Raw genomic sequence first — 22,815 nt, 5'->3', positions numbered from 1 at the left:
GAGTCTGCTGCAGTCCAGTGTGGTGCTCTGTGCCCGACATCCTGCAGTAGACCTGTCCGCTTCGCTTTGCCAGTGATCAGCGTGGGTCTGATTGGACACGGGCCGTGATGTCAACTTGGAGCTTGTGCGTGCACGAACTCCTTCCACTGCAGGAAGTGCTGCCTTAGACCAACTTCAGGAGGTCTCCTCATGATGCTGGATCAGGTGACCCTACTCCGTGGCTGCAGACAGGGCCGTATTCAGTGCGTACTGTGTGTGTGTGTGTGTGTGTGTGTGTGTGTGTGTGTGTGTGTGTATACACACTGCTCTTCTCGCTGGAGTGTCAACGTGGAGGGCAGTATCCATGCACTGGGTCGTCTTGTACTTCTGTCCCCCGTGCTGGCATGTAGTAGGCTCTCGCTGAAACTGTTGAATGCCCAAGACTAAGGAGGAAGGGTAGGAGAAGTCCTAAAATTGAATTCATCAGTGTTCAGCTTTAAGCACTTAAAGTGATGGCTAGCCCCATCTTCTCTAGCTCCTGTCACAGTGGTCTGGTGGGCCACTCGGACATGCTTCCTCGGAATGATGGCTGGTGCTTCTGCAGGAAGCCTGGTCTCAGCCATGACAAGCTGCTGGAGAGGTGTCTGTGTGCAGGACTGTGATCACGTGTAGCACCGATGAATTTAGGACGGCTCAGTTGTGCTTTGAGGGTGGACTTCCTCTCCTCTTAGGCCAGACCTCAACACGGGGACTGATGAATTGGGCCTGTATGAAGGTAGACTGCCAGAAAACTTGCGGGAATGTTCAAGAACAATAGAGGATGTCCGGGCCTTTGGGACTCCTTTTCCTTCTCTGTGAGATCTAGGTTTCAAGAGCATCCCTAGGTCTTGGGACCTGTCTGTGTGGTCCTCTGAGAGGCAGAGGATGGGATACTGTAATATTTCTACATCAGTTTATCGTGTTGATAATGTTTGCTTGTTGCTCTCAAAAGGCACTTGTTTTTATTTTTTATTTTTTTTTATTTATTTATTTTTTTTAATTTTTTTTCCACGTTTTTTATTTATTTTTGGGACAGAGAGAGACAGAGCATGAACGGGGGAGGGGCAGAGAGAGAGGGAGACACAGAATCGGAAACAGGCTCCAGGCTCCAAGCCATCAGCCCAGAGCCTGACGCGGGGCTCGAACTCACGGACCGCGAGATCGTGACCTGGCTGAAGTCGGAGGCTCAACCGACTGCGCCACCCAGGCGCCCCTAAAAGGCACTTGTTTTTAAAACGCTGGTGGTTTCAGCACACCTGGGTGGCTCAGTTGGGCGTCCGACTTCAGCTCAGATCATGATCTCCTGGTTCGTGGGTTTGAGCACCATATTGGGCTCACTGCTGTCAGGGTGGCGCCTGCTTCGGATCCTCTGTTTTCCTCTCTCCGCCCCTCCTCTGCAGTCTCACTGTCTTTCTAACAAACATGAAAAAAAAGTCTTTAAAATTCTAGCTGTTTCGTCCTTTCATAGCTGTCCGGTTTTGTCAGAGCTTCTTCTCAGAGCTTTTTCATGCTTTGAAGAAACTTTTAAGGTGCTTCTGTAAGAAGGGTAGCCTGGAGATTTTCCAGACATGTGGCCAGGCCAGTTCAGACATGGTGCTTTTGAAATGAGGCCCTGCTTGGTTGAGTAGGACCTGCAGGATCATGGCACAGCATTAGATGGCCTGTTCCCTTTCACTTGGTGACTTCACTTGGGTCTGAAGACTGGTTCCAATCTGTAGAATACCATTCGTTATCTGCATCCTTGGGAAATGTATCGCAGACACTGTGTCGTGTGCCACAAAGTTCTGTTGCTGGCCCAGTTCTAGGCTGCAAGAACCCACTGCTGACCGTCCTAAGCTGAGGGGAGAATTGGTCCTAGAAGTTACTTCTGGTAGCCTTCTGGTTACTTTTTCCAGAACAGGAAATGCTGCTTATGTAAGTTTTTAAAAAATAGGTTATGTTTTTTTCATGGTCAGTAAAACTAATTTGTTAATTATAGTCTTCTGTGTTACACTAAATCCATCAAATGAAATGAGACATTCCTGTTTCTGCCAAAGGGAGAGATCATTTGAACCCATAGGTCTCTTAACAGAAGTTTTGGTTTCAGTGAGTACATAGCTATTCAGTAAAATTGATCTCTGGTTCTTGCACTTTGTGAGACAGTGTAGCATGTTGGTTTTCTCTTGCTGCGAAACCAGTTACCACAGATGGAGTGGCTGAAAACAACGCTGTTTACCACCTCTGTTCAGCATTGAGGCTACTGGTCTGGGGAGCTTGGCAGGGCTCTGTGCTCAGGGTCTCACGGACCGGGTGGTGGATGACGGGGCTCTTAGCGGGGACCTCGAGGGGGAACGTTGGTTTCCACACTCCTGAGGTGGTTGGCAGAATTCACTTCTTAGTGGTTGGGACCGAAGGCCCGGTTTCCTGGTGCCATTGGCTGGGTGTCGCTCTTTGGTCCTGGGGCCTCTCCGGTCCCAGCCGTGGGCCTTTGTCTTCAAAGTGGCATCAGTTCACCTGTGTCCGGTCTTGCTGCACACACACCTCTGACTTCTCCCTGCTCCGATGGCAGGAAGCTGCTGGCAAAGGGCTAGATCGCACCCACCCAGCCAGTCTCCCTTTGAATTTGCTCAGGGTCAACCCTGAGGGACCTCTGCAAAACCCCGTCTGCTGTGGCTTGTAACAGCACGCCTGCAATGCCGTCGTGTCACGTTCTGAGCCCTGAGTGGATCGAGAACAGGACTGTGGTATCTGGCGAGCAGGGTGTAATCCTGGTGCTGCACCGATAGTGGTGGCCCCAGTCTCCTTTCCCACCTTTAGCCGAGCCGGACGAAACAAACTGGGGGAGAAGGGACCAGCAGCCCCCGACCCCAGTTGTGCTCAGGGTTAATTGAAATGGTGTGCTGGGGGTGACCAAGCATCCTCTCTTAGTGCTGGGGGCTCTTTGTGCTGATGTGCACACGATAGGGACGGGCACTGGTACGGGGGGGGGCATGAGGACCGAAGGCGGCAGGAAGATGGTCGTGCCTCTGGGACGGAAGAGCAGGTCTCGGCGTGGCAGGACGGTGGGGGCTTAGTCCTGTAATGTTCTAGCCTCCAGCACTCCTGGTAAGGTCCCCGGTTTTCTGACTGAGCCGACACGCTTGTGCTCTGCATGGTTGGCTCCTTCTGCAGTCAGGTATGTCCATGTCGCTTGTGCCACAGCCTGGACCCAGATGGGCCCGCTCCTCTCCGGGAGGCCCAGCCAGGCGTGCAGTGGTAACCGGTTGTCGTGCGAGGGCGCTGTCCAGTCTAGAGGAAGGAGTGTGGAGGAAGCCAGGGGCATGTTGTCAGCTTGCGTCTGGCTGCCCTCTATCCGTGGCAGGCCCGTACACAGCCTGATTTGCTCTCCGTTCCTTGATCCTCATGTGCTGCTGCCCGGGGGGTGGCCCTGGGGCCTCCGGCCTGTCCTCTGTCCTGACCGTGGCACTGCCCTGCTGAAACCACCCCTGTACATGCCCCCCCCTTACTCAGATGGTCACGTCCAGGAGCTTTACTGTATGGGTGGGACTTCTTGTGACTTGACCCTTGTCCACTTCTGTCCTTGCCCCTGCTCTTGGACTTCCTGTCCCAGGCATGTCAAGTTCCTGGAGATGTCCGGAGTACTACGCTCATCAAAGTAGTAGTGTGAGTACTATGCTTACAAAGCGTGTGTGCCGTGCTAGGCGCTGTGCGAGTGGCTTCACGTGTTAACGTTGAAACCTTGTGACGACTCCCTTGAGCTGAGACCCGGAGCTGGAGAGGTTGAGGAACATGGCCACAGTCACTCGGCTATGAGTGTTGGGGCCAGGTTCAAGCAGGGTGTCCCCGGAGGGGGTCCTTCCTGTGCCCCATTCTGTCTGTGCTCGGAGCCCCCCGTGGCCTCTGCCCCCCATCTGCACGTCTCCTCCACCAACCTGGTCCCTGCCGTTTCCCTCTGTGGCACGTTCAACGCCATGTCCTTGCTCGGACTGTGGACTCCTCAGCCTGCTTCTAAGCTTGAGTTTTTGGTGTCTGTCACTTACGAGGCACGGAGTAGATGTTGGTTGACTTGGTAAAAACACCCGAGGTGCCCTCGCTAGCCTGCTGGTGAAGGGGCTCGGCATGTCTGTAGAGCCCCGTCTGGTGTCTCCTCTCACCCTTCTCCCCACCCCTGTTCACACCTTCACTGTTCCTTCCGGTCCGGTCACTCCTTCAATTTTTGTTTTCTTCCCTTCAGGGCCTGGCTTCCCTGAAGGACTTATGGCTGAGGTGTAACTGAAAAGGGAGCCCCCTTTTCTCCGTCAGCAGTGGCTGCCTGTCCTGGTGGTGAGGGTCGGCCTGAGGGGCCAGGTGGCCAGCTGTGCATGCACAGGAGCCTCTGGTGGAGCACAGTAGGGGCTGCCTGGGTACCTGGTGGCTCTGCTCTTCAGGGGAGGCTCTTAGGCATATCGACCACACAGACTTCTAGAATCAGAAAGGACCTAGAGCTGGGGTGCCAGGTGGGGCCGGGAGAACACGATGTGTGTGGCTCAGTCGGTTGAGTGTTTCCGACTCTTGATTTTGGCTCAGGTCATGATCCCGCGGTGATGAGATCCAGCCCTGCGTTGGGCTCTGAGCGGAGTGTGGAGCCTGCTTGGGATTCTCTCTCTCCCTCTGTCCCTTCCCGTCTGTCTCTCTCACTTAAGGAAAAAAGAAAAAAGGGCTTGAAACTGGTTAGAAACTTGTATTGGGCGAGCATGTGTAGCTGTGCTCTGAGGAGCTGTGCAGGTGTCCTGTGGAGAGCAGCAGACCAGCGCTAGAGCCCTGTGTGGGGTCCAGACTGGTCTCTGCCCCCTATATGGAGATAGGAATTGTCCTCAGCCCCTCACTGGGGAGACCCTAGGAGGGTGCAGGGAAGGGTGGGCAGGCGCATATTGAAGAAACCCACGTAACTCTTGACCTTTTGTTCCCTAATCTAAAAAGGGCCCAGATTCCTGTTGCAGGCTGGTCCTTGTCCTTGGGTGACTTTGGAGACGGGTCAGGTAGAATCACTGATGGAGCGGAGGTGGGTTGGGTTGGACATGCCTTCTGGATGCGTGTGGCGTGTAGGCAGGGCTGTGCCGGCTGAGGAGGGGGGCAGGCCTGCCCTGTGCTGGGACCCCCAGCCTGTGGTGCGCTTGCATCTGTCCCTTTAGGTGCTGGACCGGGGCGGGGGGGGGGGCGCGGCTTGTGTGGGCCAGCCCGGCCGACCGCACGCCTGGCCGGGGGTCGCTGGCAAGGCTTTCCCCCAGCCTCCGGTGCATCCTCATGGCCTCGCGCAGTGGGGAAAGGGTTTCTGGGTAGGAGCCCTGGGTAGGGTTCCTGGGTAGGAGTGTATTCTCCTGAACAGCACTAGGCTGCACGTGTGTTCTTTCTGCTTTGCGGTTGAATAGGATGGTCAGTGTTGGCCAGTTGAAGGGGAAGTGCTTTATTGAAGGACTTTTATTCTCCAGTAAGGCCTCTTGGTTAAAAATGTCAGGACTGATGAGTGGGAGCGGCATGAATCTAGAGCTTGAGCACGTACAGTCTGCAGAATCCTGAGTGCTCTTTTTGCCCAGAAAAGATGCTGGTCACTTAGCGTGGTGCCTTCCCACCTCTGTCCTTTTTCCCACCTTGTTTGAGGCTTCTCAGGATGTCTTAGTCCTCACTTCTCTACTTGGGCTTTAAAAACCAGCAGAATCCCCGCTGGCCGCCTGGGGAGGGGAGACCTTTTCCTGGCAGGTAGTTGCCCGAAGCAGTTTGCGTCCCTGAGGAGTTCCTGTAGGTCCTGGGAACCAGCGAGAGGGCCAGTTCCCAGTGAGTGATGACCAAGCAAAACAAAGTCCGAGGCCTCTCAGGCCACATTTGGATGTGAAATCTGCCCTTCATATGTTTTTGTAAAAAATAGTTTTCTAACCAGAATATGTATTTCCAATCTATTTGATATTAGTCTGCATTGGGTGTTTTCTCGGGTAGTTGAGGGAAACTCACTGGTCTGTACTTGAAGTGCTAGGACAGGACATGCTGTGTCTCTTCCCACCTTCCTCCAGGCTGAGGGGGGTGCGTCCCCTTCCATCCCTTCAGGGAGGACTTGTAGGTTAGAACGGATGGGGTCCCCTTGGGTTGCAGAGTTGTGGAGCTTTTAAAACATTCCAGAGTCCCCCTGGAGAGCCTGACTTAATTAGCTTGGTTTTTAAAGCTGACCCAGTTGGGTCCCTCAAATTAGGGTTTGGTGAGGTGGGGAGAATTGTGGCAGTTTCCCTCAAACTTACAGAAAGGCCAAGGATCCTGCCCAGCTTAGGACAGGCACAGTGGGAAGTGTACTTTCCTCAGGCCTTCTTCTGGCAGAAGCAGCCAGTCGGCTGAGCTGGGGCGGGGGTTTTTGAGGCAGCGACTGAGATCCTGAAGTGACACGGGGCTGATCTGGTCTGTGGATGGTGAGGGAATGCTTTCATTTTCTACTTAAAAGATGCTGGGGGTAGTGTTGGGGAGCTCAAACAAACCTCCTGACCTGCCCCTTGCCCTTTTCTTGGAAAAACTTAAGCTAACACTTTAGAAGGTAGTGTGACGTCCTGTGCCGTCACTTAGGTCACCATACAGACACTTTGCCGCCTGGCTCTGAGTGTTCAGATATTCTCTAGCCACTTAAACCACGTGGTAGGCCTCCACATGCCTGCCTCTGAACACCCCGTATGTACGTCTTTAAGATGAGAATATTCTTCCTTAGTTTCCCCACACCGTTCTTCTACCTTTCACATTTATTAGGACTCTTATGTTTTTGGGGAGTCCAGTGTTGTTAACCCCGTAGAGTCTGGTTCAGGTTAGACATTTTAGGTAAGAATTCTACACACTGATCTATATTTCCATGGGTCCTATCAGAAGTGCTTCATGTTGACACTTCATACCGCTGGCACGGAGTTCCATCCCTTGGCTAAGGTGACATCTGCCAGGTCTCTGCATTGTAAAGGTGGTCTTTGTTTTTGTGCTTAGTACATAATCTGTGGGGTGGTGCCCCACAGCCTTTCATCTGATGCACTTAGCATCCTGTGATGACCCTTCCTGAATTGATTGGTGTTGTGGTGGTAGCTGCGTGGTACTGGGGCCTTTTGGTGCACACTGCCTTTGAGATCTTGGTTCTGGGCAAGAACGTTTGGCGGTGGTGTTTGGCATGTAAGTTAGAAAGTTGTGTGTGTTTTGGCCGGTGGAAGAGCTTACCTGTGCTTTCAAGAATCTGTGTGAAGGTCATATGGTGTGCTTTGTGAACCTGGCCATTCACTTCTGAGCTCTGTTTACCTTTTGTGCCAGCTTTCCATTGTCCATCCAGCAAATATTAGTCCCCGACTCTTGCTGACGCCGGGAGCTGCATTTCATCCACGTGGGCCTCAGGAGCATATAGGAAAAAGTTAAGAGGAAGGAAGGAGTACAGATACAACATTTGTGTATGAGGAGAAATGGTAGAAATGCAGAGAGGTGGAAATAAGTTCTTAGAGTTGTGTACCAGCGGCTTCGTAGCAATACTGACTACTTGCCGTGTGGCCCCTCGGTGCCGAGTCAGCCACAAGGTGGTGCTGTGAGGGGGGCGCGGAGAGCCCCGGTCCAGGGAAGGGAGACCAAGATGGGGAGTGGGTCCACGAGATGCCCGGTGTCTAATGTTTACCAAGGGGCAGTGCTGGTATTTGACTCCAGTTTTAGGGAGAGTCCACACCTTGTAAGTTTAGAATAACCGGTCTGCTGCAGCAAGGGCACCGGGTCAGTGCAGTTAGTTGGATGCCCCATGAAAGGGAAGAGGAGAGGTGCATTTTGAGGTGCGGTGCGATGCAGTGTCTTGTTGGTAAACGTGTTCACGTAGAGACCAGCAGCCTGTACCATGCAGCTGAGGGGAGGATTTACATGTGACTTAGCAAGTTTACCTGCAGAATCTTTGTGTTCTGTGTGTCCCCCGTCATGATGGGTATGACGTGTAACTCCCTGAAGCCTTTCAGCGTAGTGAAGGATTTATAACCTAGGAAGGACTTTGAACCAGTGATCATTAGCAACTTTATTTAAAGCTTGAGTAAATGCCATCGTAGCTGCATTTGCTAATTCTTTCAGTGTGAGGTTATTAAATTGCATGCTTATTATGTGGGTTTTGTGTTTGTATACTGGTTGTAATGTAAAACAAAGTGTGCGTGTCTGTTCTGGATCATCATCGGGAGTCTCACGACCGTCAGTCAGATGTCCTATTTCGAGGACCAGGCAAGGCTGCTTAGGGGCTGGGAAGCAGGTGTGGAGGTTTCACAACTGCCCCGGCTCTGACCTGTCTTCACCCTGACGAGACCTGGAAACTTCCCATCTTCTGAGATGAAACTTAACGTCTTCAGGGTGTCTTTGAGCAACTCGTTGGGCTCATAGTGGGGTAGCAGGGAACGTCCCGTGATGGGGCAGCATTCCCGGGGAGCCTGCTGTAACACCGCTGGGGTAGAAGGGGATCCTTTGACCATTTATTGGATAGGACAGGTTCAAAGATCTTGAAGAGCAAGTTTGTATTTCATTGCAAGTGGAGAATGGGGAAGTGTTTCTCCAGGTGGTGGTCAGTCTGCACACAGTTGATGAGGACCTTCTGGAACCCTGCTTTGCCCTGGGGAAAATATCCATGCACAACATGTGTCTCTGGAGCCTCAGCCATGTGTGGCAAGTAGGGTGGAAGCATGCAAGTGGGATCCAGGGCTGAGGCTGGAGTCCTGCTGGAGTGGAGCACATGGGGTTGGGGTGTGGAGAGAGATGCTTCACGTGGCCAGACTTGAGAAGGTGAGTGGGCGGATACCTGGGCGGGTAAAGCCAGCAGCTCCCTGGTTGGCCTTGGTTGAGCTGAACCAACAAAACATCGTGGATTTGATGAGCTGTCCCGAATAGGAATTGAAAGAGAATCTGAATTGTGGCATTTGGGGTCTTCCTTCCTTGGGATATGTCATACCCTTGAACTTGAGGGGAACGTTTCAGTGTGGAAGATTATAATAGGCACAGACAGGTACCCAAGCATTTTAGCATTTTTGGAAAGCTGCTGCTTTTGGTGGTGGTTGCTTTTGTTTGTTTGTTTGTTTTTTAAGCAGTTGGGCCCAGCCCTCAGGACTCTCAGCATAGCCCTGCCAAGGTTAGACCTGAGACCAGGAGGCTGTAGACTGCTCTAGGGAGGCATTGTGCCAGCAGTCACGTTCTAGTCCTGTTATGTCATTGTGTGCCTGCTAACAGGCTCTGTTAAATGTACGTACCTTGAAATAACACTGACCTGAACGTCTGTCTGGGCATGTGGACGGCATCTATTCAAGTCTCCTGTCAGGTACCAAGTACTGTCTATCTTCTCTGCTCACTCAAAACTGGAACTGCTTGTCTACTGAGAGTTCTGTCTGTACAGGGTTGAGCAGTTTAGAGAGTACTTTCTCAGTTTGTCGTGATAGCTAATTGTCACGAAGACCTTTGGATTTTCACCTTTAAAAGTCCTGATCTGCTTCTGTGGTCCCACCGTGGCTCCCTTCCTTTGGATCCCCGAGAATGGGATGGATTTAATGCGCTTGTCCTGCCTCCCAGCTCCTTGAAACATCTCTGTATCTTGGTTTTCACTAATTGCATTGTCTAGTAATTCTTAGTTTTTCAGTACTTTTACACATTTAAATGCTGTACCAGAAACCTGTATTTTTTTTTTTTTCTTTTAAACAGTTTATTCGTTTTGAGTGGGAGGGGTAGAGAGAGGGAGACACAGAATCCGAAGCAGGCTCCAGGCTCTGAGCTGTCAGCACAGAGCCCAACGCGGGGCTCAATCCCATGGACCGTGAGATCATGTCCTGAGCTGAAGTTGGACACTTAACCAACTGAGCCACCCAGGTGCCCCAAGAAACCTGTATTTCTTGATCTTTCCTCTTGGAGCTCACCCCTGTGTGGAAGAGGAGGAACCCACAGTGTGACTCCATGGGGCTTGGGGGGCAGACTGGATGAGGGGCACTTTGTGATGGCCGTGAGTGGTGGGATTGGCCGTGTTCCCCCTCGGTATTCGGTGGGCAGGGCTAGTGTCTAGAAATTTCCTTTTTGCTGTGCTGCCCCTTTCTTGGTGCTCCAGCCAGAGAGGACAAGCTTTTTCTGGGGCTGTTTTTGTATTTTTTTTTTGGTGCATCTGGGCTGCATCTGAAGCAAAACAAAACAAAAACCCCCACAGAACCCAGACAACCCTCTGCTGTGCTTCTTGGGCCCTGAGGCCTGTAGCCAGGCTGCTGCTCCCGGTCTGAGTTCTGTTCGCCTCTGTTCTGTATGTAACGTCCAGGGCTTTTAAAAAGCTGGACTTTGCGGTTCCTGTTCTATGAATAAAGGCCCCATAGCTGACATGAATGCACAGCTGTGTAGGTGAGACAAGAGGGGCCCTGTAAGGGGCGAGGCTGGGAATAGGTGTGGGAAATCTGGGGGGAAGGGTCTGGATGCTCTCCCTGAGCAGGGTAGAGGGATGAGCCTTCTCTGTACCCCAGTTCCCGTGTCTCACTCCAGCTAGAGGGCGACCCCTGCTTGAAGTTTATGGTGGGGCTCTTAGGGTATTTCATTTTAGGTAGAATTGTCTCCTTTTTTGTCTTCTGTGTCTGTTAGTGGGTCCAGTAGTACCTGGACTTAGTGACTTGTTAGGGATCTGGTGTAGGCAGCCAGCTTTCCTTACGGGCAGAGGTCTGAGTGCTTGGCCTCCTCCTGGAGAAGTGCTGCTTCCTATCCTCCTGCTGGAGCAGTCACCGAGGTGCTCCTGGGTCCCCTTAGAAGTATGGCCCATCCTTTCCTGTGCTGTGGAATCCCCTGAGGCCTTGCTTACATTGCTCATGGCCCCTGCCCCCTGCCCCATTTAGCGCTGCAGTAAATTCCTTCTTTATTACTTAAAGCCTCTTTTGTCATTTTCAGTGGAACTTTGGGAGAGATGAGAGGTAGTTCGCATTTGCACTTTCCCAGCTTTTTTTTTTTTTTAATATATATTTTTTAATGTCTGTTTATCTTTGAGAGAGAGACACACACAGAGTGTGAGCAGCGGAGGGGCAGAGAGAGAGGGAGACACGGAATCTGAAGCAGGCTCCAGCCTCTGAGCTGTCAGCATACAGCCCGATGCGGGGCTCAAACTCATGAGCTGTGAGATCATGACCTGAGCTGAAGTCGGATGCTTAACCGACTGAGCCACCCAGGCACCCTTGCACTTTACCATCTTTGAGATGTTTCTCATAGTTTGATTTTTGTAACTATTCACGCTAAGTTTTAAAGTTAATGCAGTGTACTTGTTACCTTCCTGGCTCTAAACGTTAGCACCTAACTTATTTGAGCCCTTCTGCCCAGACCCCTGTTTGACACCGGAGGGCTGCTCTTTTCAGACTCATCCCATTGGCATTGCAGACAGCCTGGGGGCCTGCTGCAGGCTGGTGGTGCGCTGTGTTTGTGCATGGGTGTCTGAGCCCACTGCCCCGCTTGCTGTGGACCCCCTTGTACGCCTGCAGGAGAACGCAGTGGTTCACCGGCTTCCTGTCTTGTTCTCCCGGACCATCACACCGTCGTCCTGGGGGCCGGGTCTTCTTTGTAAAATAAGGTTGGCGTGAAGTCTTGAGCACAGCGCCCAGAGGCCTCTGTGGATGCTGGAGCCTCCCTCCCTGCCTGGTGGGGCTTCGGCCTCTCTGCTGCTTTCTGTTTGTGGAGGCTGAAGGCTGGCTGGTGCTTTCTTTGCTCCGGTGGTCTTCCCCACTTCTCAGGGTTTTATCACTCCCAACCCCCGCCCCCCACCGCCCCTTCCTGTAGACCACCTAAAGCATGGGGCTGGGGTTTCTTTTGATCTGGGTTGTCCCTGCCCTTGTTCGTATGTGGGTGTTGATACAGTCAAATGCACAGCGTTGAATGTGCTTTAATTCTCATTTTAAAGTGGAAAGTTGTTTGGGGGCACACTGGGTGACTGGTAGGTATTGATAGAAGCCATCGCCAAGCTAGTTTTATCCCTGGAGTGGAGGAGTAGGCAGGACTAAGAACAAACCTGCAGAAGCCAAGGGGGCGAAATCACTGCAGAGTCCTGTTCCTCCCGTGTCCCCATCAGTATGGACCATTTGCAGTAAACTGAAATAGCAGGACTTCAAGACTCCTTTCTACTCCTCTTGCCACAAAATCCAATTTCTCTTGACAATGTGATAGGACAAAATTATATTTTTAACTTGGCGAACTACACTCCAGAACCGTGCCAAAAGTAAGTTTCTTGCGTCAGAAATAGCTTCCTCATAAACTCCCTGGAGGAGCTGACCTGGCTCCTTGCATTTGGAACATTAAAGCTACAAGAGTTGAACGTGCTTGGCTGGCCTTCCCTTGTGGGGGTCTCTCCTTTAGCCCTGAGATGGTAGAAAGAATGTCCGTACGTTCCCTGTGATTTTCTTGTCGCATGTACCCACGGTGTCCTCAGCCAGGGGCATAACTTAGGCATGCGTTCTCTTCAGTGGCTGTGGTTGGTGGTCTGCAGTCAGTGGGTGGTCGTCGAGCCCCGGGGAACGTGCAGAGGGCAGCCGAGGCAGCCCACAGATCTCCACTACCCTGTTTCTCAGATTCTGTGTAGCCCCAGTGCTGCAGGGGGTCCCCACCCTGCAGCACTGGGGTCGTGCACAAGATGCTGGGAGGATGTGTGTGTCACCTTGGCTCCCAGGGCCGCTCTGCCTCTCTGGCTGTGGGGTTGTGACCGGTGGGTGGCTCGGGGCCAGCCATTCGCTGCTGGGATGGCAGGCTCGTTGCTGTTGCCTGGGGCTGCGTAACCTCAGTAGGAGTAATGTTCCTGAAACTGCAGGCCATGCCGGAGACAGTAGACAAAAAGATGGCCCAGAACTGATGACTTCTGCACTGTGGCTCTTACTTTTTCGACTTGTTACCTGAACAGTGCTGTTTCGTTTAAGCCGGTTCGGATTTTATTTCTAGTCGAAAGATTTGACTGACGGGGTCTTTGTTATATGATGAGTGACACCATCAACTTGGTGCTGTGGTTTGCTTTTCTATTTTCTATTTTATTGTGTGGGAGACGTATTGTGTGAGAGATCGAGTGCTTGCAGGGCCAGCCTGTGGACACATGGTGTCTTTTCTTCTTGGAGGCTACGTGAAGCCGTCGCTCCCCGGCTTCAAGATGACGCTTTTCTATTTTATTGTGTGGGAAATCAGAATGATTTCCAGTATTATCAGTGACATTTGGAAGTCAGGGTGAAGCAAGGCCCCCATTGTGAGCTGGGCAGTGGGGGATGGGGGTGGGGAGAGCCTTTCAGGCCTTACTGCGTTAGGCATCCTTTAGTTACATTTTTGGGAACCCTGTCCCACTTCGTTGTGAGGTGTGTCTGCACTCCACAGAATGCACAGTGACATTCTGTGACAGCTGAGCCATCCAGGGAAGAGGTGTGGGCACCTGATTTGAGGGGAGAGGTGTACGTGCGTTGGGACTCCCGTGGCGGTGGACATGGTGCTGGGTTTCAAGCGCCATGCTCACACTTCTGGGCACTCGTTTCTCAAGTTGGGGCCGGGGCCCCTTCCCTCTAGTGGGCCGCACAGGGGCCTCCTTAGGGACAGCATGGCACGCAGGTGTGCAGTCCTGAGTCGCAGGCACTGTGCTGGCCTTCCTGTCGAGTGCCCACGTCGCTGCTGTGAGGACTTGAGCACATGGCTGTGGTGGGCAGCCTGGTTGAGACCCAGCCCTGGGGATGCTTTCAGGCTGCCTCTGAGAGACCAGAGCTGTGTCCCCCGGTGGAGCCGCTGGGAACTGCTGACACCCCAGGACCTGCGAGGTAGGTTGTCCAGGGCCCTGAGGCTGAGGGACCTGTTACTTAGATGGCGAGCGGCGGTCTAGGCAGTGGAGGTTGAAGGTGGTGAAGCCCTCTGTCGCTCTGCTGGCCCTGCCTACCTTCTGGCTCCTAGGGTACCTGGTGTAGGGTGGTGGACCAGTCGAGGGTGCGTGTGAGAGATCGAGTGCTTGCCGGGCCAGCCTGTGGACACATGGTGTCTTTTCTTCTTGGAGGCTACGTGAAGCCGTCGCTCCCCGGCAGTTACGTGACGACTGCATCCAGAGTTTGGGAAGGAAGGGAAAACCTCGTTTGCTCTGCAATAAGAAGTGCTTTGTGGGGAACAGTTTTTCCTGTTTTGAATAGCTGAGGGTTGTTTTATCCAGCGAAGAGGTTTTAACTTTGACCCTTTAGTGTTAACTTGGCCTGAGTCTAAATGACCTGTTTCACTTCATGTCTTCTTTGTTTTTCTTTTTTTTTTTTTTTTTTTTTTTTTTTGAAGATGTACTCTGTCCCCTTCAAGAATCCCTTCTGTTGTGGAAAATGTGGCATGTGGGTGTATTGCCAGTTCTTGCCAGATGCTGTCATTCAGCCCCCACGTCTCTGAGACTCTGAAGCCCAGAGGTTTATCCTCCTGGCTGCGTGTTAGCTACGGATAGGGTGTTGCTGTGCTCTCAGGGTCATCTTGATGCTGCAGTTCTGGCCTGGGCCTGCCTGTCTCCTTCAGATGGGTGGATACCCCCAAAGGCTCCTACAGCTTCTGCTCAGGGCTGGCATGCATCATCCTGCTCGGAGCTGGTGCGTGTGGGTTCGTGGACCGAGCCCATGGGGAGGCGTGGCAGGGGGTGGGGAGCGGATGCTGGCGCTAACTGACCAGCTGCGGTGAATTGGAGTTAGACCAAAAAGTCGGAAAATGGTGTGATGAATGGGACGGTTCTAGATCGGGTCCACATCTGCTCTTAGAACTTGTGCCTTGGAAACCCGTTTACTTCAGAGCAGTCTTCTGTTGCTTAAGGCTTTCCTGAGAACCATGGCGGCTTCTCCTCATGCAGCCCTCCTCTGTCAGGTTGAGGTTCGTGCGTTCGGGGAGCTCTCGTCGGGAGGGGGGGGCGCGTGGCGGGGGTGTCACCCTCCTGTTACTGCCCTGCCGGGTGGATGCTGGTGATGTCTGTTTCACTTGTGTGGCACAGCCCCGTCTTCCTGTATAGGTGAGTCTTCCTGATTTCTGGTGTGTGTTCAGGAGCTAAACTTGGTAGTGCATGTGACCATGTAAGTCAAAATAGAAGACGTTAAGAGGACTAGAGGAAGTTCGGGCTGGGAGGGTGAACCTGGCCAGATCGCCCTGTCTTTGGTGGTATGTGTTAGCCCTTCTGGTGACATCACGGGCAGGATTTCTGGGGTTAGTGGTCGGGGGGTGGGGTGGGTGCTCTGAGGGGTTGGTTTGTCTGGGCCTCTGCTGGGCGGGCGGCCTCTCAGGCCTGACCGTGACCTCCTGACACAGATGGTGCGCCCTCCTCCCTCTGCTGTTGGTTTAGAGCTGAGGGGCTCCACATCTGTGAACACGCATGCTTGTCCCTCCTTTTGAAAAAACCCCTCCTGACCTCTTGGAGCAGGTGCTGGTGGAATGGGGCTTTGCCCTGCCCCCACCTGTCCTGAGCCATGTGATTCTCTTGCCCCTGGGGTCCTGCTGGAACCTGGTGCAGGGGCGTGGCTCTGGTGCAGGGGAGCACCCTAACCCTCCTCTGTGGGCTCGTAACTCCTTCCCCTGCTTTCCTCCTTCAGCCTTCACGAGGTGTCCTGGGAAGGCTGGCTCTCTTGACCCTGGTTCTCCTTTCCTCCCAGTTGATGGTCCTCCTCTAAGTGGTGTCCTGTGTCGGGGGGCGGGGGCGGGGGGGCCTTGCAGGTTGGCCAGTGGCGTTTCTCTCCCTCCTCAGGCGGGGAAGCCGGCTCCAGGGCCATGCAGTGACCTTCCACAGGGGCCCTCGGCAGGCCTGTGCTCCTGTGCCGGCCCTCCATGCCCTTCCTCCTGGTTTGGACTGGACGCTCCTAGGTGTGGGGGGCCACAGGGCCTGGTTGGTCTGAGGTGGCCCCGGTGTACATGTGTTGTCCCGAACTGACTTCCCCTCGAGCTCCTGTTTGTGCAGAGCGACTGGTGTGGTGGTTGTGTGTGTCCTGCAGACACTGCCGCTCCCCGCCTTGTGCCTCGCTCTCTGTCCACTCCCCACCTCATGTCTTGCTTGTGCTGCTTTGTTCAGAGCTCTTCCGCTCAGCCTTCCCTTTCTTTCAAGGTTCTCTGCAGGTTGTACCTTGTTTAGGGACACCTGGGACTGGCCGGAGTTGTAAAGAAACAGCCTGGAGACTTCCTTGGTAGCTTTTGGTGTCCCCTGGCATAGCCGTGTGCTCTTTTGTTGAGTTTAACCCCGTGTGGGCGCCCCCACAGTGGAGATGGGGGGGGCGGGTCCCACCAGAGGACCTGAGAGCCTGGTTCTGCCCTGCTGGTGCTGCTGGCCCCCGTGGCTGGCCTGTCTGTGATGTCCTGTGCTGCCTGCCTTGGGGTGGGGATGCTATTTATGCTGATACTTTCAGGAGGATTCCAGCAGTGCCCTGCTTTGGCCGAATCAAGGAGAATGATGTATTCGGGGGTAGAATCTTTTTGGTATTTGGCATTTTTCCCTGCTAAAGGAGGAGATGATTATCTTAATTATCCTTATCTAATGAAATAGTTTCATTTACTGCTTTTTTTGGTGGAGAAAACTGCAGCCTCCTTCCTTGATGTGGTGGTGGTTGGTAGATGTGTGGTCCCATGTGAGCTCATAATGGGGGCTGCAGCCAGAAGGGAGCCCCAGGTTTCTTGGGGCATCTGGCAGGTGCCCAGTTGGGGACCCGAGGTGTAGAGGAGAGCCGTGTTTAGCGATGCTGCTGCCTCGGTGGACCCAAGTCCAGGCTGGGGAGGGTAGGCCCTCTTCAGACTGCATAGTGTGTCAGCAGGTTCTTAGAAGTCCCTTCTGGGCTGGGGAGGCGGGACTCCCGGACCCAGAGCCTCGATTTAATATCCTTTCCTTCCTGTTGCAAGGAGGTCTGTTTCCCCAGGCAGGACCTTTCGCTGGGGTGCTGTGGTGGCCTTATTGGGCGGCACTCCCCTGCTGCCGAGGGCATCTGTCTGCTCTGCGTGAGCCCTGCTAACAGCAGCTGCCCTTGAGGCTCACGCTGCCTGCACCCCTCCCAGTCTTGGCCTCCCGTGCTGCTTGGAGTTTGCGATTGTTTCCCACTGTGTTAAGAATGGGCTCAGGTGAAGCTGACCGTGGTTTCCCCTCCTGAGAGTTGACCGTGTGACAAGGCAGTGGATAGTTCAGTGTTGGGCAGACCGTGCAGGGAATGGCCGTTCTGCGGAAGTGTTCCCACATAGTGCTAGCCATCCGGGGCCAGCGAGGGCGGGGAGCCGGGCAGCAGGTACACCAGAGGCTTGAGCAGACCCGCGTGCAGGCTGCGGGGCCGCCCTTCCTCTTGCGTGCTGGTGTATTTCCCCCATGAGCCTTGGGGTGCCGCGGTGTCCACACTGTCAGGGTGGACAGGTGAGTGGGAGGGAGGGCTGGGCTGTCAGAAGCAGCAGCTTCAGGGGTGGGAGTTTTGGGTGGGAACCTGAGCACTTTGATGGAGTAGGGTCCTTCAGGTTGCAGAGAGGTGCAGTGTCGCGCTCCAGGGCGCGTGGTGTGGATGCCTGTACTCCCTTCTCTGGTCCCGTGAGGCCTCTGCTTCTGTGTATCCCCCAGGCATCGAGGAAGCTTTTTTCTTGGTAACTGTGTTTTAGAAAACCGTTTTCTATGGTAGAATGTGGTTATTGATGGGTCAGTATTACAGGAAACCTGAAGCTTGGTGAGCAAGACTTCAGTTCTTAAAATCTGTTCCTTCTCCAACATGTGAGACATTTGCATGTTGCTTTCTGTCCTTGTCAGTATGTTTTTCCTTCCCATTTTAAGGATGAGAAAGCAGAAGGCTGGGAGGGCTTCCGTACATTGTGAGGCTATAACAAGCGGGGGCAGCCTCCACGCAGGAAAGGGCCGGCTGCTCAGGGCTCTGGCTCCTTGGACAGTGCTGTGTTGTCACTTGGAACACGCTGCTCACCTCTGTCCTGCTCTCTCTGGGGGTCGTGTTTGCTCCCTGTCACTATAGTATTGTTGCTTTTGATTAGTAAAATACTAAATATCAACAAATTTAGTATTTTGAGGGGGGGAACAGGACCATTTTACTTCAAGAATATTGGATTCTGCTGTATACATTTAATTCACGTAAATGCGAAAGTGAGGGTGAGTGTTTGGGGATCTGCTTTTCCAATATCTCTGGGCCACAGAGTGGTCCCTCCTCACTGTGAGTTTGGTTTTGGTCCGGAGTGGAGCCCTCCTGGGGAGAGGATTCACACCTTCCTTGTCCCTCCAGCGCTTTTCTCACCCTGCTGCCTGGAATCACATGGGGCCAGGGTTCCTCAGAGATGCTAATTTAACTGGCCTGGGGTTTGGCCTGAGTGTTTTGGTTTTCTGAATCCCTGGAGATGCAGCCTCTCCTGAGAACATCTGCTCCGTCGCCACCGGAGGCAAAGCGGACCCCAGTGTTGGCTTCCTTCCTCCCACTGGCTCCTGACCCCAGCCAGGGTGGGCGGTGCTGCTCTTTGGGCGACATGGGTAGGCCCTGAGGTGGGGCCGGTGTCCTTAAGCGCGGAGTGCCCTGGACGGCGGAGTGTGCCGGTGTCCTGGTCGTTCTCCCGCGTGTGGGCTGACTTGTGCCGAGACACTAAAACAGAAGTTCTAATGAGACTTTTCCCCTAGTGCAGACTCTTTACTCAAGAGTTTTCTGGTTTTCTTTTTCTTTTTGTTGAATAGTTTCCTAATTCGGGAAATAGTCTTTTTTTAGAGCTGGGCTTTAGTCAGAACATTTCATGGACTCAGAATGTGTGTTTCTCGGCGGCAAGCGTTTGTCTCCTCTCGTTGTGTAGTTTCCTGTGAAGAAGTGTAGCACAGATGTGAATCCACTTAAGTTGTGGGGTCACATGGAAGCCCGTCGGTGGGCAGGTTCGGCCAACCAGACGCTTCCTGGTATCCAAGTAAGAAAGATATATAGTTCTGGAATAACAGGAAGCTGCAGCTTTCAGCATCCTGTTTTTCTGGGTTTTGTGACTTGCTGCCTCACCATAATGAAGGTTAGTAGACCTTTTTATGTTGAATTCTTCTCATAGGGTACTGCGTATTTAATTTTCCTATCTCTAAAACTGGAACTTCAGAGCTGAAAGACGGGCAGATTAGCTGCTCCTGCGTTTTACAAAGGAACGTTGTTGTTCGACACATAAGGAAGCGGAGGCCTGTCAAAGTTAATGCTCTTCATGGTGCTCCTAAAAAATGCAACTAACACGTTAAACAAAACGTAGGTAGATGTGTCCGCCTAGATAATGCTCATTTGACTCGTTTCTGAAATCTCACAAATGAATTAGATTCTGTGTTGTATAAGCTGATTCTAAAGACGCTCTGTTGGAAGGGGTGCCTTTTACAGGAAGGGTCTGGCGTGAAATTGATTCATTTTGTACATCAGCTGTGTGAGAAATGGCACCAGTGACTGTCCGGAATGCTTAGATGCGGTCACACGTAGGCGTTAGGCTCTGTTCAGTTTCTTCCAGCTTTTAGAAAAAGCAAGCTGTGTGTCCAGCTCCTCCCTTGACTCCATGATTTGATGGCCTCCTTTCTTAAAGTTCTTCAGTTTTTCTTTTGTTTGTTGGTGTTTTTTAAAAAATTTTTTTAATGTTTATTTACTTTTGAGAGAGAGAATGCACACGAGCACATGAGTGAGCGGGGGAGGGGCAGAGAGAGGGAGACACAGAATCCGAAGCAGGCTCCAGGCTCCGAGCCGTCAGCACAGAGCCCGACGCGGGGCTCGAACCCACGAGCTGTGAGATCATGACCTGAGCCGAAGTCGGACGCTTAACCAGTTGAGCCACCCAGGGGCCCCTGTTTGCTCATGTTTAAATAAACCTACCTCATGGTTTTTACTCATTTCAGAAATTAAAGGCAGAAGGCCATTAACTGAAGAATTTTGAGGAAGGCAGCAATTAGATTTGGAAAGGCTCCCCTTAGCTGCTCTGTGTGTGAATGTCCCGCATGGTGACATTTAGCACCGCAGGGTGGACGGATGGGTCGACTGGTGCATTTATCCATTCAGCAGATGTTGGACTTTTTGTACTGTGTGCTGGCTGTTTTACTAGATGTTGGGAGTTGTAAACTCTGGTTTCGTGGGTTTTCCAGTGTAGGGTGGCTATACATGTGAGGTTGTCCTTGAGGTGAGTGTGCTGGGAGAGCTTGGTTAGGGCGCCTGACCTAGTCTGGTGTGGAAGTGTGGCCAGGAGTCCTGTGAGGACTTAGGGGTTGGGGGCTGGGAGGCAGGAAGAAGAGGGTTCCTGGCAGGATGTGAAGTGGAGGAGGGGAGGGAGGAGGGGAGAGGTGGCCGGGCCCTCCTCCTCCTGACCCTCCTTCCTGGAGTGGCTGGTCTGTTCATTTTTGCCCTGGTGCGAGAAACTTAAGGCTGTTAACACAGTTTACGTTTGGGTCTCTAAATACACCTTTGTTATCGACATCCTGAAAGAAATATTTTCATAATTTTTCTGGCACAGTTGTAGGTGATTTTACTGTTACAATCTTTTGTGGTGGTTACCTGACGATCAAAAGCCGTGTGTGTCCTCCAGGCAGTATTTGGGAGTGAGATCTGTGTGTGTGCCTGTGCGCACACTTGCAGACCAGCTGTAAGGTATCTAGGCAAGCTGACGTGTTCTCTCAGCTTCTCTGTGTGTGTGTGTGTGTGTGTGTGTGTGTGTGTGTGTGTGTACGTACGTGCACCTGCGTGCCGGGATGGACTCTCCTGTGTGCCGGGTCTGTAGGTGGCTGAGGTTGGAGGAGGTGTAGACTAGCCCGTCCCGGTCAGGCCTCAGTGCGGTGCCTGGAGAGCAGAGGTGTCCCCGGAGCTACGGGTCTGTCCCTCTTCCGGAATCCACTTCTGTCTTCCCTTCCTCCTGCTGTCAGCATGTGTTTCTCTTGCTGTGCTTGGCTGTGGAGTGGACTTGGGGCTGGGACAGGATCTAGAAGCAAGCCCAGTAGCTCACGGGGCTCCACCCCCTGTTGCCGAGGGGGTTGGGCCAGGTGGGGAGTTGGCAGTGAGGACGTTGGTCTCCTGCCCCACATCGGAGTGTGCCTGCACCGGGAGCTCTGACTGGCCCCTGCCCTCTGCTGGAAGCTGAGGCCACCGGTCTGCTCCTGCAGGCTGGGCTGCCTCTTAAGGACTTGCTCAGCGAATCCTGCTGTGGTCCTCCCGTTGCTGTGAGAACTTCGTTTGTCCTGTACCCGACAGAGGAGACCCTACTAACTTGTTTAATTTTTCCTTTCAGACATTTGATGCAAATGATTTGTATCAGGGGCAGAATTTTAACAAGGTCCTCAGTTCCTTAGTGACTCTAAACAAAGTAACAGCAGGTAAGAACTTTTTATTGAACTTGAGGGGGTGGGAAGACCAAAGGGCAAAAACATGTGCGTTTTGGTTGGCAAGGCAGACATGAGCATTATAGAATTAAAAAAAAAAACAACAAACCTATCCTGTTACATTTTTGGCTTTAATTTTTGCTGTGATATTTTCTTCTTAGATCAGAGTCTTGCTGTTCGGGCCTCTGGTGGATAGCAGGTGTTTTCCTTTCTGTGGGCAGAAAGCTTGCTGCCTGCCACCTTAGCAGAGGAGAAAGGTGTTTTGTGTGGGTGGACTCCCAGGCTGTCTTGGAGCTAGAAGCACCTTTCTCTGGGTTTTTATTTCTTTTGATGAAAGCTTACATTTAGGGAGCAGGTGTAGTGCCAGTTTGAGAGGTGTGACCATGACAAGGAGGCAGCCAGCGAGGTAGCCCTAAAGTAACCCCCTGCCACGGCCAGGCTTTCTGCGGGCTGTGACGGTGCCCAGGGTATGGGTTCTGCCGTGTTGGGAGCCCGGGCCCTCCTTCAGTGAAGGGGTGAGTGGAGCTGAGGACACCCTGTGCTGCTCTTCTGGGCTCCCAGGTACAGGGAGGACAGGAGAGCTTCTGTGCACATTTCTTGGAGGGAGGCACTGCCTGTCCCTGAGCACCAAGAAGCCTTGTCTTTGGAGAGCTGTGTGGATCTAAAAGGACTTAGTGGCGCTTCTGTCTTAAAGTCATTTTTATTTTTCCATTTCCCTCTACGCAGTTTTAGTTTCAGGTTTACGGGGGAATGTTGACCTTGGGGTCTTTTGATAAGAACCTCAAGTGGTTTTCTGAGGGGTTCTTGTCCCTGTTTTCCTGGCCCTTCAGAGGGGGTGTGGGGAGGAGCAGAGGCAAAGCATCGCAAGCTGTAGTCCCAGCTCAGCGGTGCTCTCTGCTCAGGGCTCAGGTAGCCCCCTCCTAGAATTTACTTGCTGGGATGGCTGTCTGCACGGAGGTGGGGGATGGGGAGGGGCGCGGGAGGCACTACCCAGAGCACCTGCCTCTGCCCCCCCAGCCCCAGGCAGGGCTTTTGATGTGGCTGCGTTTTCCCAGCCTATCTGTGCGGTTTGAAGTTGAAAACCTCCTAGGGCTGTTGAGATGGATTATCTGGGGAATTCGCTCCATTGATAAGATAGGACCTTCTGTGATCAAGTGTGGGATTGTTGTTGAGGTTCTGACTCTAGGAGGAGGGAGAGCGACCAGGATGGAGAAGGTGGGGGGGGGGGGGGAGGTACAAAGATAAATGTAGTATTATCCTCCCACGTGATGTTCTGCAAACAGAACTTCGTGGCATTTTGTGAAGGTTATTAGGCAGTGAAGCTGCCTTCTCTAGTCCCACATTGTAAAAATGCTAGCTTGACGGCGAACAAGCCGATTAGAAAGATTATGTAGCGGTGGGGGTAATACAATGATGGAAACCTGTAGATCAGATCCCCGGAATTTAACGGAAGAAGAAACTGGTGCAGAGGGGCATGGTTGTGTTTCTTCACCATGTGGGGCCTGTGTGCCAGCTGCTTCTAATAACCATCTGTGCCTCAG

At 52.7% G+C, this 22,815-nt stretch overlaps 1 protein-coding gene across 14 annotated transcripts in view; it reads left to right on the top strand.

Annotated features, from left to right (window-relative positions):
• ARHGEF7 (Rho guanine nucleotide exchange factor 7) overlaps window positions 1–22,815 on the top strand; it is a 135,112-nt gene that overhangs the window by 37,215 nt on the left and 75,082 nt on the right. For 4 of the 14 annotated variants that reach the window (XR_009265641.1, XM_058742478.1, XM_058742513.1 and 1 more), the window contains exon 3: window positions 21,184–21,268. The exons of 8 other annotated variants lie outside the window; for them this stretch is intronic. Coding sequence is in view for 3 of the 6 variants with exons in the window: in XM_058742478.1 (XP_058598461.1) it covers window positions 21,184–21,268 (85 nt within the window). In the remaining 3 variants the exon portion in view is untranslated. Of the gene's footprint in view, window positions 1–18,845; window positions 18,958–21,183; window positions 21,269–22,815 lie in introns of those variants that run through there. 2 more of the 14 variants (XM_058742550.1, XM_058742489.1) reach the window with 2 other exon arrangements.

Source organism: Neofelis nebulosa, chromosome 1 (assembly GCF_028018385.1).
Source record: "Neofelis nebulosa isolate mNeoNeb1 chromosome 1, mNeoNeb1.pri, whole genome shotgun sequence".
NCBI lineage: Eukaryota > Metazoa > Chordata > Mammalia > Carnivora > Felidae > Neofelis > Neofelis nebulosa.
This window is presented reverse-complemented; position numbering and strand designations above follow the sequence as displayed.